This window comes from Chinchilla lanigera, unplaced genomic scaffold (genome assembly GCF_000276665.1).
Source record: "Chinchilla lanigera isolate Chin_1 unplaced genomic scaffold, ChiLan1.0 scaffold00040, whole genome shotgun sequence".
Taxonomy (NCBI): Eukaryota; Metazoa; Chordata; class Mammalia; order Rodentia; family Chinchillidae; genus Chinchilla; species Chinchilla lanigera.
Genome location: NW_004955441.1, coordinates 9,677,876 through 9,694,579, shown reverse-complemented (window position 1 = coordinate 9,694,579; position 16,704 = coordinate 9,677,876). Strand labels below are relative to the sequence as shown.

At 38.2% G+C, this 16,704-nt stretch overlaps 1 protein-coding gene across 3 annotated transcripts in view; it reads right to left on the bottom strand.

Moving 5' to 3' along the window:
* Nucleotides 1-16,704, bottom strand: part of Eml4 (echinoderm microtubule associated protein like 4) — an 81,961-nt gene that overhangs the window by 21,287 nt on the left and 43,970 nt on the right. For all 3 annotated transcript variants that reach the window (XR_001235328.1, XM_013517609.1, XM_013517610.1), the window contains 7 exons: nucleotides 15,282-15,377; nucleotides 11,397-11,531; nucleotides 11,163-11,298; nucleotides 4,944-5,095; nucleotides 2,551-2,676; nucleotides 2,337-2,468; nucleotides 1,635-1,702 (listed from right to left, as the gene is read on the bottom strand). Coding sequence is in view for 2 of the 3 variants with exons in the window: in XM_013517609.1 (XP_013373063.1) it covers nucleotides 1,635-1,702; nucleotides 2,337-2,468; nucleotides 2,551-2,676; nucleotides 4,944-5,095; nucleotides 11,163-11,298; nucleotides 11,397-11,531; nucleotides 15,282-15,377 (845 nt within the window). In the remaining variant the exon portion in view is untranslated. The remainder of the gene's footprint in view (nucleotides 1-1,634; nucleotides 1,703-2,336; nucleotides 2,469-2,550; nucleotides 2,677-4,943; nucleotides 5,096-11,162; nucleotides 11,299-11,396; nucleotides 11,532-15,281; nucleotides 15,378-16,704) is intronic.

The window sequence follows — 16,704 nt, the reverse complement described above, 5'->3', positions numbered from 1 at the left end:
TCCTTTGGGCTAGGGTTCTGCGAGTCCAAATAAACAACCAAGTTAAAATTCCTACCTGCCCCCTCACCAGGCTCACTTTCTACTGTTTCCTTGCAAAGCTATGGTTGTCACTATCACTTCTGCTCCTTCTCCTTCTTCCACCCCTGCGTGCTTCTATTTCCTAGGGTGACACAGTACGTTTCACATACTGATTCAGTGTGTTATATGCATATATGAACCTGCCAAGATGAAACCTAAACTGTATGGCCAATATACACTAAAGAAAAAAAAAAAAGAATATATCACAAAGTCTGTCATGAGTACCGAGTAGCTGGTACTTCTTGCTGCTGTTATTTCAATGACATTAACATTTGTGCCATCTGTTTAGATGGCAAATTACAGAAATGAACACCAGACCAGCACTGCAGCTTTGGTGGTTTCCTACGAGCTTAAATAAGACCAATTTTTTTTGTTAAAGAAGAAAACAACTTCTTTTGAATAAAATTCTACAAAGTGACCTATCATATGCCTCTACTTGGTCCAAGTCTGAATGTTTTAAAACCCTACAATAGTCTATTACTGACACATGAAAACCTGAGACAAAGCCTTATGCTTTGCTGCACTATATTTTGAAAAGGAATTTCAATGATTTCAGTTTTCAAAACCAAAGGGGAAAATGTGCTATAATAAAACTTCAAATGACTAAATTTAGAATTAAATGAATTAGTTGAAATATTTAAATAAACAGAATATGGTATTTATATGAATGTGTTCACAATGGCTTCACACCTACTAGAAATAAGCATTTCAGATTTTTTAAAGGAGCTTAATTTTTGTGAAAATTGACTTCATATTTTCTTCTCTGCTCCCTTAAAAAGGAAATTAAAATGCTTACTTTGGCCGTACATACACTAAAAAGGAAATTAAGTTATACATGGAGGGACTAGATACCAGCAAAAAATGTAAGTAGGTGTTCATTAAAAACACAAAGATAAGCCTGGCATGGTGGTGCATGCTTATAATTTCAACTGAGGCAGGAGGATAATCAGGAGTTAGAAGCCAGCCTGAACTATACAGCGAGTCCCTGTCTCAAAAAAACCCCAATCAACAAAAGATACAGATAGTATATGTTACTCAATTTAGCTATATAAGCTTCAAATACTTTCCCTGCACAAAGGACAGTGAGAAAATTTTTAATATTTCTAATTGCACAAAGGAGAGTCAAGTCTTCCATTATGTGCTCATGAAGATGGTCCTGACCACCGTTTCACCATTTTTGTAATTGTACCCCAACCCAATCCCCATTTCTAACCATTTTCCCTCCCCGCTTCCTATGCTGTTACATAATTAGTTATAATGCTCAGTTTTTACTTTGCTTCCCCTCCTCACACACATTAAAATGTGGGCTCTAGAAAGGCAGGAGTTTTGGTTTGCCCTCTGATAGATATATCCTGAAGGCCCACAGTAGGATGCAGTAAATGAAAGGCAGTGCTCAATAAACAACAACTGCTTGAGAATACATAACAGAGGACAGTGGCAAGCACATTAGTGTGCCACTTAAAAAGATTCTTCTCCAGGTTAGACTGAGAACATTCCTGAGGAACAATATAAACATCCCGCCAGTTCAGAGTACTCAGCTCGCGTGAAGACCCTACCTGCCTGAGTGCGTTCCTATGGCCACTACCGTGCCACTTGGATGGAAATCTGCACAGTGTCCTGGTTCCTAGAAGAGAGACAAGACAGCTGTTGGGGAGTACACGAGAAAGGCTCCCCATACCTATGGGGACAGTGGGAAAAACTGTTGTGAAAATAACTTATGTTGTATAAATACTGTACTACAGCCAATGAGAAACACTGTGTAGGAGAGCAGAGCCAACTTCAGAGCATGAAGAGGATGTGCTAGTGGCACAGAGAGGGAAGAGGAGAACTTGCTGCGGCCAGGCAGGGGGCCAGTGACAAGGGGAGTAACAACAAACAGTTCTTTGCAATCTGCAAAGAACTCTTATATACCTTTTGGGCTAGAAAAGGTGGTTAACTGGGTGTCGCAGGGAGAAAGTGCACTAAGAGACCACCCAAAAAAAGGGAGAACAGTTTGTCATTGAGCAGCACTTACTGACTCCAGCCCTCAACGCTACCAGAGGTCCAAACAGTAAATAAAAATGAGAAATCTTTATAATTTGTATTACAAAATAGAAAAATTGAGCTTCTACTGGGACTTAGCTTCCTTAAAGCAGGGTCATGTTATACCTTGAGACTTCCCCCTTACTCCTGCCTGCAACCAATGCTTTTCTTCCTCTGCTGCTTCTGACAGTGTGAACAGTGCGTGTGGGGAGATTACTTATGTCTGCTTTACTCACATCCAAGAGCCTGGTCCATTCCAGCCTATGCCCCACTGAGTGCCACATGCACACCTGCCTGTCCTGAGCACATGTCAAGAGCAAATCTTTGAAGGGATGTGTGGCAAGACCCCAGAGTTCATCTGTGTGCCCCTGGAAAACGAAAGACACCCATTACTATAAGGACCAAAGGGTAGCATCAAAATATGCATTTCATTGACATAATATAGTTTACCTGTACTTCTATTTGGAAGCCATCATTAAATGTTCCTCGTAAAATAAAGTTTCGTGATGTGCCTACTAAAAACTGATCTGCTTTTCCTTCTGCTACAGCTCTGATTGTGCCATACTGATCAGGGACCTAGAAAAAATAAACCTGAAAAGTTACCACGTCCACACCAACAAGCACTAATTACCAGCTGAACAATGGCTACCTTTATAGTGGTGAGCAATTACGGGATCATGAATGACAAAATTCTAAATCTGAAGACAACACAATAATCTTATACTGTTAGTTATTTGTTCAGATAATCAAATTTTATTACAGAGAAGTTATCATGCACTATTATCAATATTCTTTGCTTTAGGTCCTTTTTTTTTTTTTTCTAAGTGCTAAGGATCTAGCCCAGAGCCTCACACATGCTCTTACCACTGAACTATATTCCCAGACAGTTTCTGATAATTTTAAGTTTGTAGTTTATAAGATTTCAAGAGCTAAGGGTTAGAAATATGAAAAAAAAAAGGGGCTGGGGATTTAGCTCAGTGGCAAAGCGCCTGCCTTGCAAGCGCAAGGTCGTGAGTTCAGTTCCCGGCACCGGAGAAAAACCAAAAAAAAAAAAAAAAAAAGAGTAAGTTCTACTAGAGTACATGAAGAGTGGTCTATATTTGTTACTTATTAATTCTGTTATTTTGGGTAAGTCAATTAGCTTAAGAAAAAATACTTTATCTGAAATATGGTGTATATAGTAACACACGTCCTACCTACTCTTGATTATTTTAAGGGTCAGAACAAAAAATAATACATACAAAATTTCTTTGTAAACTACAAAACAATAGGCAGCTGGCCCTCTGTATCTGGGGATTCTGCACCTGAGGATTCAATTAACTTTCATCTGTATTGTACCTGTGCAGTCCACCCCTTGTCATTATTCTCTAACCAATACAGTAGCAATGACGATTTATACAGCATTTACACTGCAGTAGGTACTGTATGTATAAATGCATTAAAGCATCCAGCGGGATGTGCAAAAGTGATACCCAACTATTACACCATCTTATATAAGGGACTTGAATCTCCAGATTTTGGTATCTATGTGGTTGCAGTGAGTCCAGGACTTAACCCTCCTCTGTGGATATGGAGGATGATTGCATTTTAAAGAATTATAACTGCAATTAAGAGGACTCTTTGGGAATTCAACTGCATTTAGTGTACTACATGGTACACTTCGTGAATGTTATGTTAATAATTGTAACGATCCCAAAAAATGACTCTGAAATAATTCAGTTCTTTATGCAGTGGGGTCCAAAATGACTGGGGGCTGGGACTGTAGCTCCATCATGGAGTGCTTTCCTAGCATGTGAACAGCCCTCGGTTCAATGCCTAGCACTACAAAACAGTAAGACAAACAAAAAATCCTATACAATTCCAAAAAACACAACTGAACACAATTTTGTTAGAAATGGTGATGAAGGTGTGAACTAGTCTGTAGTTTGTGATTACACTGGATATGAGTTTTCTGTGAAAGAGAGAAACAGTAAATGAAGTGACATTTCCAATACGAAGTTAAGGTTGTTATAAAGCAGCTCTTTCTCCTTGGAAATAAAATCCAGAACAATACTATAAGGATCCTCTTCTTTACAGAAGACTTTGCCTGGAAAGCATGTTATGTTTACGAAAAAACACTAAGCACAGATTCAAAATTTAAATGAACAAAAAATAGAGGGAACATTAAATGACATTTGTCCTTGGTGTAAGAATCACTGATCTAAAATACTACTCTTGGGGGTTGGGGATTTAGCTCAGTGACACTGTGCCTGCTTGGCAAGCGCGAGGTCATGAGTTTGATTCCCAGCACTGGAAAAAAACCAAAATAAATTAAAAAGAAAAAAAATACTACTCTTAACTATTTGATCTCCTGAGACCTCAATTAACTAGCAAACTTCCACTGAGTACCCAATACTCATTGGGTCTCCTGCTCTACCTTTTCCATGCCACGGTGCGGACATCCACATACAAGCAGCAATAAGGCTGATGTTTAAAAGATTATTTTCAAGTTTTAAAACTAAAAGGATCATTTTGTATACCCTGGACTTGGACTTGAGTAGTGTTCAATGGCTTATTTTTCAAATTAAAGTTTGGATAGTTATAGTTTTGGATCACTATAAAAAGTCTCAGAAATGTAACGTAAGAACTGACTGTTTTAAAAAAATTCTTTTAAATTATTTTTTAAAAAAATTGTTTTTTAAAATAATTGAAATTATTTTGTGAAGCAACAAATTCTTTCCTGTGTGGGAAGAGTGAAATGACAAACATGTACAGTTTCCCTGAAAAGTTAAATCATCATAATGTGTGGCAAAATGACAATGATAGAATCTTTAAATATTTTTACTTAACATTTTCATCCTTACCTCTATTTCTCTTTCAGGATTCAGACCATGATCCCATAGAATTATTTTTCTGTCTTTTCCTCCTCCAGTTAATAAGGTCCCATTTCTCAGCTGACAAAGTGTGAATACACTGCCATCATGGGCTTTGATTTGTTTGCTAATTTGATACACACCTAATATGATAAGCAAAAAATAAAAACACCAGTGACAACACCTCATCAAACTAGTGTTTTTTAAAAAGAAATCTTTAGGAGAATTATAGTGTGAGCACTAAGAAGTTCATGGATTCAATAATCAGAAACCTATTTTCAGCAAGTTTTCTGCAAAGCAGGTAGTAAAGCTTAAGACTTACTACCACCATTTGCATATATGTCAGTGTTTACTCTGAAAATTTTTTCTTACAAAGAATAATAGTTCCACAGATAACAGCACATAACATGTATCTTAGCCTCAAACTTCACTGTAATCTCTTGTAACAGTTTTGTACAGTAGTTAGGGTGGTGTCTTGTACCCTCTTTTAATTATGGACCTGAGGATACAAGATATACTGGCGTAGCCAATACTACAGTTAGTTAATAAAGCTGGGAGCAAGACTCTAGTCTCCTACCTCACTCAATATTCCTGTAACTTTGTAAAAGAGCCTGCATTTCCTGTGCAGGTAATAGTGATAATATTTAACCTTTAGATCACTGTGGACCTGGAGTGCCCATTTAACCTACTAAGATATGGAGGACTGGGGAAGATATAGGGCAAAAGTGGACTGTAGGTGCTCCCAGGAGTGTCTACTGACCTACTAGCAAATAATTTTATTATTTTAAAAACTGATCAGGCTCTACCAACGTGATAGCCTGGTTTTCTTGAATGCCCACAGCATTTTACCAAGTACCCAAGGAAGGACAAAGTGGACACATAAAAATATTTTAATTAAAATTCATTGTAATAATTGACTCATTCCCTGTCATTCTCATTCTAAGTCAGACACCATTTCTTAAGGGTCAGGATAGTAAGATTACAGCAGTCAACCTTTTTCTTTCATCTCTGCGATGCTTACTCGGATAAGTTCTTTAGCTAGTGACTGAGGCTAGTACTGCAAGAGGAAAGCTTTTGGAAGACAATGCTTTGCAGAATTAGTGACCATGTTCAAAACAGGAAAGTAGAGCCTTACTTAAGTCAGGCCAAAGTAAGTCAAAAAGTAACCCTTAGATCCTTAGAAAAAGGAAAAATTCACAAGTTTAAAAATTATTCTTTTTCTAAAATTGTTGATGAATGGGTAAACAAAATGAGATATCCATAAAATAGAATACTATGCCATAACAAGGAACGAGGTACTAAACATATGCTACAAATTAAATGAACCTTGAAAACATGCTAAGTAAAAGGTGGCAGTTGGAAAAAAGTCACATACTGTGTGACTCTATGAAGTGTCCAGCATAGGCAAATTTAGAAAGCAGTGACAGCGAACCTTTTAGAGACTGAGTGCCCCAACTGCAAGCCAAAACTCACTTACTTATCAGAAAGTGTCAAGACTGCAATTAAACCTGCGTACTGGAAAAAAAAACCTCATACATTAACATCTTTTTTTTTTTAAGGTACTGTGAATTGAACTCAGGACCCTGTGCTTGCCAGGCAGGCACTTGTGCCGCTGAGCTATCTTCCCAGCCCCTAACATCTTCTGTCTTAAGAGAAAAACACCAAAACAGAGCTTTCAGTGGTACCAACAGCTTTTTATTGAAAGGTGGAAAGTTTGCACTTGGTGTGCTTTTCAAAATTAATGTGATCTTTGCTGTACGCATGCTGACGATCTGTCAGTCCTTGGCTGGGGCTACTTGGCTCTGTGTGCCCACTACGGCACGCGTGCTATAGGTTTAGCACCACTGCTACCGAGACTAGAAGTAGATTAGTGCTGCTAAGAGGAGGAGAGGATGGAAGAGAATGGGAAAGGATTACTGACAATTACTAATGCTACAAGGTTTCTTTTAGGGTGTGAAAATGTTCTAAAATTACAGTGGTGATGGTTGTACAACTCTGTGAATGTACTAAAAGTTACAGAATTGTACACCTCAACTAGGTGAATTTTGTGGTACGTGCATTATCCCAATAAAGCTGATTGATGTTGAGACTGTTCTTATTAACTTGTCTATTTGAGCTGTCATTATATTTAAAAAAATTATCTGTTTGCAAACATCTGTAATCCCAGCACTCAAGAGGTTGAGGAAAGAGGATCACCCTGAGTTTGAGGCCAGCATACACTACACAGTAAGTTCAAGGCCAGCCTGAACCACATAGCAATATCCTGTTTCAAAAACAAAACAAAGCAAAGCAAAACAAATCTGAAAGTTAGAGGGCTTGGCATCCTAAAAATAAATCAACTATAGCCGATTGTAAAAGTTACTCTATCTCAGCATGAAAACGTGGTACAAATACTGTATGGGTGTATTTGGCAGAAGAAAAGGGCTTAACTGATTCAGAGGAGAGCTTGCCTGATTCAGCAGAGATGAGAGCAGAACTCCCACAAACTTGCTGTTCAGGTCAAATGCTTCCACTCTCACCACCATTCATCACTTAAAAATACTTTAATCTTTGAACAATACAATATATCCACTGGGATTGGCACACAATTAACTATCACTGCTCTATGGTACCCAAGGGAGAAAGTGTATCTGAGAAAATTGAGTTTTCTGACAGTATAGGTGGTTGTATTTTGGTATTTAAGGGCAGGATGACTAGGTGTCTTTTCCCTTACATGGTCAAATTAAGAGTAACCTGAAAGCATCATTGTAAAAAATTACAAAACGTTGTTAAACATGTAAGATCACAAAGTAAAATCAAAGAACAAATGCTTCATCAGGAATCAAAATGATCTATATGGCCACCAACTCAGTAAGATGCCAACCACCCTCCCTTCACCTAGAAAAGTTCTTTCCTGAGGAAGACCTAATATTAATTTAGCTACAAAGTCACAGTGCTTCAAGTCTTAACAAATCACTGAAGTTCCCTTTATATAGTTCTTATCTACAAAATAAATTTATAGCCAAAGATTTCTTTCTTATGGGCCTATATTTCTGACATTCCAGTGTAGTCCAAATAATGTTTGAAATACCTACCAAGAAAAAGAATTACTACCTCCAGGCTTAACGCATAGCCAACTCTATGGAAGCTTAACTGCAGATTCTTCCCTTCCTTCTCATCTCTAACAGAAACAAGGCTGTTATGGTTTGTGTCTAGACGTCCCCCAAAGGCTCATGCAGTCATGGGGTGGGCTTCTATAGTCTGTGACTGATTCATGGTCTAATGCCGGGATTATGGGTATGAGTTCTACGCCCGCCCTGGGGTGGGTACCCTGCATATAATGTGAGGGAGTGGAAAAAGGCCTCTCTGGCGCCTGCCTTTTTGCTCTCTTGTCGTTTTCTGACTTCTGCTGCCGTGAAGTGTTGTCCCTCACCATGCCACCCTGCCTTGCAGTCAGCTGATTATGGACTTAAGCCTCCAGAAACTGTGAACTAAATAAACCTTTCCTTCCTTAATTTTGGGTGTCAGGTATTTTGTCCCAGCAAGGAGAGAAAAGTAACTAAGACAAAGGCTTCCATAAAAACAAGTTTACTTCACCTGACTAATGAAGATGTCTGCAGGGACTTCTGTGTCTATCCAACTACAGAAGTATCAAGGACAGGTTGATATTTAGGTCAGTCTTACCAACTGGGCTATCTATGATAATAATTATCTGGTGGGAAGGTAAAATATTAGTATTTTCTTAATTTTTTAGGGAACCTGAGAAAGATTTTTGAAGGGTAAACATTTTAACCCTTCAATGCTTGGTGTTCCATTTTTGGAGCATCCATAACAATGAAACATCATAATTTTTTTTCTTTAAATTCTTGTTTCTTCAATTTTTCTGGGTAATACATATGGATTTTATGCAAAAAGTAAAAAAAAAACTGTAATCTTTGGCAAGAATGGGTTAAAGGGACTACAGATAGTCTCGATTTCTGCTCCTCCCCTTACTTTGAAGATTTATGTTAAGTTACATAAATGTCATACTTGCGAATATGCAAAATGGATCAATCTACTAAAATTTTGGGACAAGAAATTGAAAATGGACACCTTTAGTATCTATTCTGATCTGTGCTTGCACATCATGTATTGCATGGTTCTCACCAAATCCTTCCTAACATGGGAAGGGCTTTACAGAATTGAATACTCCAAACATAAAGAGTCAAATTTCTTAGTGACTGTGCCCAAAAACAAGGCGGGTCGGTTACGTAGCAGGATACAACACAGACCGTTTCGTGTGCTCAGTACAGTAATTTATAAGATTGGGTTTCCTGCTTCCTGTTTGTACATATGCAGATATTCTGGGCACAGAGGCTAAGCTACATGTTTTTCACACAAAAGCCAAAATAAAACCCTGTGAATTTCTCTCTCCCTGCATTCACCTGAACACAAACATTAAGGTTAACAAAGAGTACATTCATAGCCAAACTGTTCTTGGTGTTAGAGGGTATGCCAACAATGTAAAAGTTACAGCTTTGATATACTACATTGCTCCTGGCCATTTCTAGCACTGAACAAATGCACCCAGGAAAGGCAAGAGACAAGTAAGTGGGAAGGTGCACGATAACTCTGTTGTTTTCACTCCAAGACCCCTTAACACCACTCTGTTCTTCTTGTATGTGAATCTTGACCCTAAGCTGAAAGAGATTAAAAGCACATACACAATAACTGGGCTCAAAGTCCATGGTAATACAGTTAAGGATTTAAAAAACAACAACAACAACAAAACCCAAGCCTCCCATATATTATCTAATTCAGATCAAGTGTCAAGGTTAGCAATTTAGGTGAATGGGCATGGAAAACAACTCAACAATCATATGTAGCTCTTAAAAAATACAGTATCAATATCTAACAACAAAACCATTCTGCTAAATTTAACTTCCACACTTCTGTGAAAAGTGCTTTTAATCAATACCACTCGACTTTTTATTGACACCCAAATTTCCTTAATAAAATGCTTGATGAATTATTTTCAAACCGTTCGTACAAAATGCCAAACCATGTGCTATCCTGGGAAAGTTTACTGAGGAAGACAGACAAGGAAACTAGGTCCTTTCTTCTGGGCAGAGGAACTCAGAGTATAGTACACAAGGACTCTACAGCGACGATGGTAAAGAGCTTCCTGAAATGAATAAACAAGAGAAACCAGGACCTGCTGCTCCACCAACCCCCAGGCTGGTGCCCCATCACTTCCCTCTCCTTCCCTCCCTCCCTGTTTGGTGTGGGAAGAGGGCTAAGAAAAAGGAGACTGAACTATACATTTACTCGAGTATTTTTCTCCTCTCTTTTCCCATCTTACCAATGGCCATGCCTTCTCCTACAGATATCCCAGCACCAGCCCTTTTGCAAAAGGAAAGGGGACTAAGGAATGGACAGGGGAGGCAGAGCAAGAGAAGGTGGTAGAAGAAGAATTAGGATGACTTATGTACATGTACAACTTCCCATGAGGACTGTAATCATTATGTACTGCAAACATGTACTAATAAAGAATTAAAATTGAAAAAACTTAACATGTACACATCTGTTATGGCTTATATCGAGGTGTCGCCTCCAAACCTCATGTGGTCACAATGGAGTTCTGAAGGTGGCTGGACTAGGGTGTGAACAAGGATTAACAGTGTGATACTAGGATTAAGTGTGTGGATAATGGAAGCACCATCCTGAGCACAGGTGGCGCCAATCAAGAGCCTCATAACCTGGATGGACTATAAAGGGACAGAAAGAAGGCAGGTCTGCTGCTGCAGCTGCTGCCTGCTGCCTTCTGCCTGCCACGACATGGATGGCTCCTCCTCTGTGATGCCCTTGTGCCATGCTGCCTTGCTTTGCAGCCAGCTGACTATGAATCAAAATCTCTACAAACTGAGCTGAAAGAAACCTTTCTCCCTTTAACTTGAAGGTGTCGGGTACTTTGTCTCAGTGACGAGAAAGTAACTAAGAATAGACCCCTAATTATTCTGTATTGGCAACTTAGAGGGAAGTTTAAGTATTGGCAATGTAGTTATACATGCTTAATAAGTAACTCGATAAATAACTTCATTCAAAAAAGATTACGAAGAACCATAAAAACAAAGGTATGCTGCTGACACTCCTGCTGTTCAGCGTAGCTCCTCTCCCAGGATGAGTAAGAGCTGGACTGTGAAAGCACTGCGCAGGGATTCTGTGCAATGGGCTGTGTGAGACAGCGCTTACCTTTCGGTCCTTTCCCGGGCGTGGGCTCTACAGTAGTCCTGCTCCATATTAGGATGACTCCGCCTGAGTCTCCAGTCAGGACATCTCCATTCCCCAAGAATGCTAAGCACTGCACAAATTTTGGTTTTTCATACTTCTGTGAAGCAACAGTGAGAATTTTCAGTACTCCTTCTGGGATGATGATTGTATGCTTACTCAATGATTTAAAAAATTTTATAATGTCCAGATCCTTACCCCAAAAATTCCCTGTTTTCTTGTTAGAGAATTGCCACTCCAAGTCCAGAAAAAAATATGAGATTTACCACATGTTATTATGGTATTTGCATCTGTTGGGTGGAACTCCACAGCCAAAACAACTTCATTTGTTGTCTGTGAAAAGAGAAAGCTTTAGGTGAATGTACGTCCTTACTGTTATCAAGAACCAACTATAGCGCCTGACAAAGACAGGCAAAAACTTGGATAACAGAGTTTTAGAATAAAGATTTAAATCTGATGTCCATATACTATTTTAGTTATTTATTTTATGAAAACTTTGTACTTAGAAGACATTGATATGAATTACAGGTTTATGTGAGAGAGCATGTCTATAATCCCAGCGCTCTGGAAGCTGAGGAGGGAAAATGGCTGCAAGTTTGAGGCCAGCCTGAACTACACAGCGAAACCCTGCCCCCTAAAAGCTTTAGATTATTTTAATTTCTTGCATATTCAGGAAAAGCACATTAAAACTACCAAAATGCCAGAGCAACATACACTTTCTTAAGGCCGGAAACAGAACTAACAGAGCATTGCTAAGAGGCCAAAAACAATACAGGTCTCCTGGGCCAGTTACCATCCCTCCCTCCACTCAAGTAACCATTATCATGAATTCTGTCAACATGGAGCTTTGCTGGTTTATTTAATGGAATCATAAGCAAAGTTGTCCTTCATGACTGGCTTGTTTTTTCAACATGACATTTGTGAGACACAGGTACACGCACATGTCATTTATTCACTCCAATTGCTGTGTAGTATTCCTTTGTGCAAAAGATCACATTATTGTTTTATCCACTCTTCTACTGACTGACATTAGGATAGTCTCCCCTTCCCACTAGGTTGAAATCAAGACCTCATGCGATCTAGGCAAATGCGCTATCTACCCAGCCAGCCCTTAAAAAAATTTTTTTTTTGGAGACAGGGTTTTGTTAAGCTGCCCGAGCTGGCCTTGAATTTGAAATCTTTCTGCCTCAACCTTCCCAGTAGCTGGGATTACAGCCATCTGTCACGAAAACTGTTCTGTTTTTTGGGGGTGAGGGGTATCCTAAATAGTACTGCTATTTGTCTTTTTGTAAACATGTATAGATTTCTGTTGGGTTTATACCCAGAAGAGGAACAAGATGGGTCAGCAAATATGCACACATTCAACTTAAGCAGATAATGCCAAAGGGTTTCCCCAAATGCCTGTACCAACTTACATGCCCAGCAGCAGTGTATGCCAATTCCAGTTACCCTACCGCCTTACCAACTTAGGCATTTTTATCTTTCTCATGTAAGATACTCCAGCAGAGGCACAACTGTAGCCCACTGTGGACTTAATTTGAATTTTCTTGATATTGGTGCCTAAGGCCAAATATCTTTTATATGTTTATTAATTATATGGATTCCCTATTTTGTGAAGTACTTTGTTTAAAAAAGTAGACTTTTTCTTACTAAAGTATAGAAGTTCTTTATATATTCTAAACAGTAGTGTTTTATTAGAAACATATTGTTCTTAATGTAAATCATTTCCCATTTATAGTTAGTATTTTACATGTGATGTTTAAGAAATCTGCTTATGAAGGTATCGTCTTATTTTTCTTCTACAAGTTTCACATTTTTATCTTTCAATCTCAGATCCATAATCCATCTAAACCTGGTTTTTGTAAATGCTGTGAGATTCAAGGTAACTTTTCTTCTAATGGGTATTTAATTAATGCAGCACTATTAATTAAAAACCTTAGTCTTTGCCCACTGCAACACCACTTTTGCCACAAATCAAAAGACTGATTTATATACTCCATTTCCAGCTTCTCTGTTCTCCTCCACTGATCTGTTCATCTGTCCTGTACCAGCATCTCTATGACATTAACAGATACTGGTCTCTCAGTTTAAGTCATCTATGTTTATTCTTTTTCCTCATGATAATCTTGAACACATTGTAATCCCAAACATATTCTGTGTATCACTTCTATAACAACTCATGTAGCCCATCCACCTCCTCCCACACTCCTACCTCACGCCCCATGCCTCCTCCTGAAAGAAAGAAAAAAAATCAAATGCAGGGGTTTCTGACTATGTTGATCATGCAGATCAATATTCAGGGAAGGGACATCTTTACAACATCGTATTCTCTCTACGCTGATGCAGTATCCCTCCAGTTATTAGACCTTCTTTAATTTCTGCCACTAAGGCACTGAAATTGTCTTATTTAATGTTAAAGAAACAAACTATAAAGTTACCTATGTTTCCCAAATATTTATGACTTAAGCAAGGACAGAGCCTATTTAGCGTAGAACGGAAAAAAAAGGTCAACAGACTGGGAGAAACTAAGATGAGACACTGGTCAGTGATGTAGCTCCTGAACCAAATCATTCCTAAGGCAAAAGACACTGGTCTTTACTTATCGCTTTCTCTTCCTCTCCAAACAGGAATCAGTAAATTGTCTATTTTGATTAAGTCAGCTTCAGTTTTGCAGTCCCCTGTACTGGAAAGTGTTATAATGTGGACATCTGGGAGGCAGTTTTAGAACACGAGTGTGAGTACCAAGGGAAAGGAGTCGTGGACGGTGCTGCGTTTCTCTCTGGGCAGTTAGGAAGAACAGTGTGTCAGTGTCTGTGAGGCTACGGGAGGTGATCACGACATGAACAGGTCACTTCTGACTTACGGTAGAAGGCATCTACATAAAGAGAGGCAGCAGGCAACTGGAAATAGGGTTTAAAGCTGTGAGGGTGGGCTGGAGATAACTGATGTGGGACTCAGCTGATGGATAGTAATGTTATCATGGAGGATATGGAGTAGAACTCTGAGCCACGCAAACTACGTCCTGGAAAGGGGATCGAGGAGTTGCCAGGAGAGAAACACCTGCAACTTTACCTCTTAGGTCTTACTACAAAAGATCCAAATTCATATAGTTAACTCTTTGGCACAATTTCTCTACATGTCAGTATTAAATTTTCTGAATGATGGTAACTAGCAGACAGTCTATGCTTTCACTTCTGTTTTTAAAATCGTATTTTTGGATAGCTTATATTCAAGTTAAGTCTACACCTTTAAAAATGTTAACTTGACACATGAAAATGTAAGAACTTCTTTTTTGACCATTTTTTAAATGACTGACGCCTATGCAAAACTAAACTGCTAAAGGATAAGGGCTGAAAAATGTATTGCTATTTAATGGCAGATCAAAAATGTCACATGCTTTTCAAAGCCATTCTAACTCTGAAAGCCATTCTAACTCTCTGAGGGAGAAGGTAATTTCTGACCCATATAATGCAACTGCAACACTTAACTTACATTCTCTTATAAGTTTTAGCCTGATTCACAAGGAAGGATCAATATTATTCTGCAGCAATTATAAATGCTATACCATTTTCTATAGTAACCCTACAAACATAATTTAAACCAAAAATGTTACTACCGTACAGCCCCGTCAGTTATGTCGCCATTTTCTGTATGTGTGACTGAAGAGGGGATCTACAGTCTTTGTGCTGGGCAGCATACCAAGCCCAAGATAAGGTCTAGCTAAGTTGGTAAACTGCCCAGTCTGGGTTTGAACTTGCCATCCTCCTTTGCCTCAGCCTCCTGGTTAGCCATATTCTTAAGGCTGGAATTAATTTTTCCCTAAATTTCTAAGCCTTTAAAGACTGAATGAAATTAAAATTTATGAAAGAAACAGCAGCCAAGTTCAGCCTTAATTTTGAGATTTTCCACTTTGATATTATCTGAAACTACTTTAAATTTCTTGATAAATCATAAACTTGATGAGTTCAGTCAGTGGGTTTAACTACTGCAACTTAAGGGTCTGCACAGAACATAGCTCCAGATAGCAATAAGCATCAAAAGTACTGTAAAAGCTAACAGTCCATTAAAATGATTTTGATTTACCTTTATTTCTGCTCCTTTTGACTTTTTCTGCCAGTCCCACACAGTAAGCATATGCTCGTTGGAATCATCAATAACACACAAATGAACTCCTGAGTCCTAGAGAAAAGGGACGAAAGGCATTTATAATTCCTGGTTATGTAACACTGGCTTTTATTTTAATTAATTAATCAATTACTATTTAAGGCTGGCTTCTAAAGGAAGGAACCCCTTGTTACTAAAAGCGGCAATAATAAGGTAATCCAAATTCTCGTAAGCTCACTGTTCTTTGAAACGTGAGGAACATGCTGGTTACTAATGCCACCTTTTCTTCAGAAATATTCTGTACCAATTCTTTAAAACATTTTTTTCTATTTTTAATTTCTCCCCCCTCTGGGTTGATTTCCACTTGCCATACAGTTACTTTTATTAGCACTAGCAATTAATTATTTTTGAAGATATCCTAGTCCCTCAGCATCTTTTGATTCCTTCTTGCTATTACCCACGATGTAAGTTGGAAGAAATATGTGTAACTTTTTTTCTTTGAGACAGGGTTTTGCTGTGTAGCTCAGGCTGGCCTTGAACTCACTATGTAGCCCAGTGTTCTTCCTGTCTCAGCCTCCCAAGTACAGGGATTATAGGAATGCACTGCCGTACAGGGCTCAAAATATGCATAATTTTATAAGTTTTCTCCTGATAGTAATTTGCTGGGATAAGGTAAAATTAATGGGTATTTTAAGGTTTACTAATTTCAGGTTTTGTAATATCTGGCACAGAATAACATGAATATGATAAATACAGAACTGAACCTTTTTCTATTTTTCTTGAACTATTTTCATTCACATAATTTAATACTCTCAGTTTAAGAAATAACTATAAACTATGGGTGATACTGAACATATTTTTCTAGTATCATCTGTGGTGAGAGAGGTACTGAGGAAGAGCAGAGCTTATGTCTCTTAGCTAGCATTGGAATGACCTCCTGTATTAGGAAAAGTCAGAGTCCATGCAACCCATGATATCTCAGTACTGTTAGCAATGGCACCAATAACATGAAAATAGTCTCTACTACAGAGAAAGAGAGAAAGTGGTAAAAACAGTTTCTGTCATTTCTTTTGTAAAATTCTTTTTTTTTCCTAATTCTTTGTTGGACCCTTCACAGTGTTTTTAATCTAGCAAAATTCCTATATTCACTCAAATTTATTTGTCCCTTCTTCTATGTCCTACAAAAACTCCCGTAATTCAGAATATAGCTGCTGACAGCTAAGAACTAAAGAGATACTATGAACACATAAATACATTCTGAAGCATAAATGAGGCCTAATAAAATCTAGGGTTTATATTTGAAATTTAAAAACACATATCCTAAAATATCTCTTGAATACTTCATGACAATAACTGCACACAAAATATAAAATGCTTAAATGAACAACACCTGGATTTACTC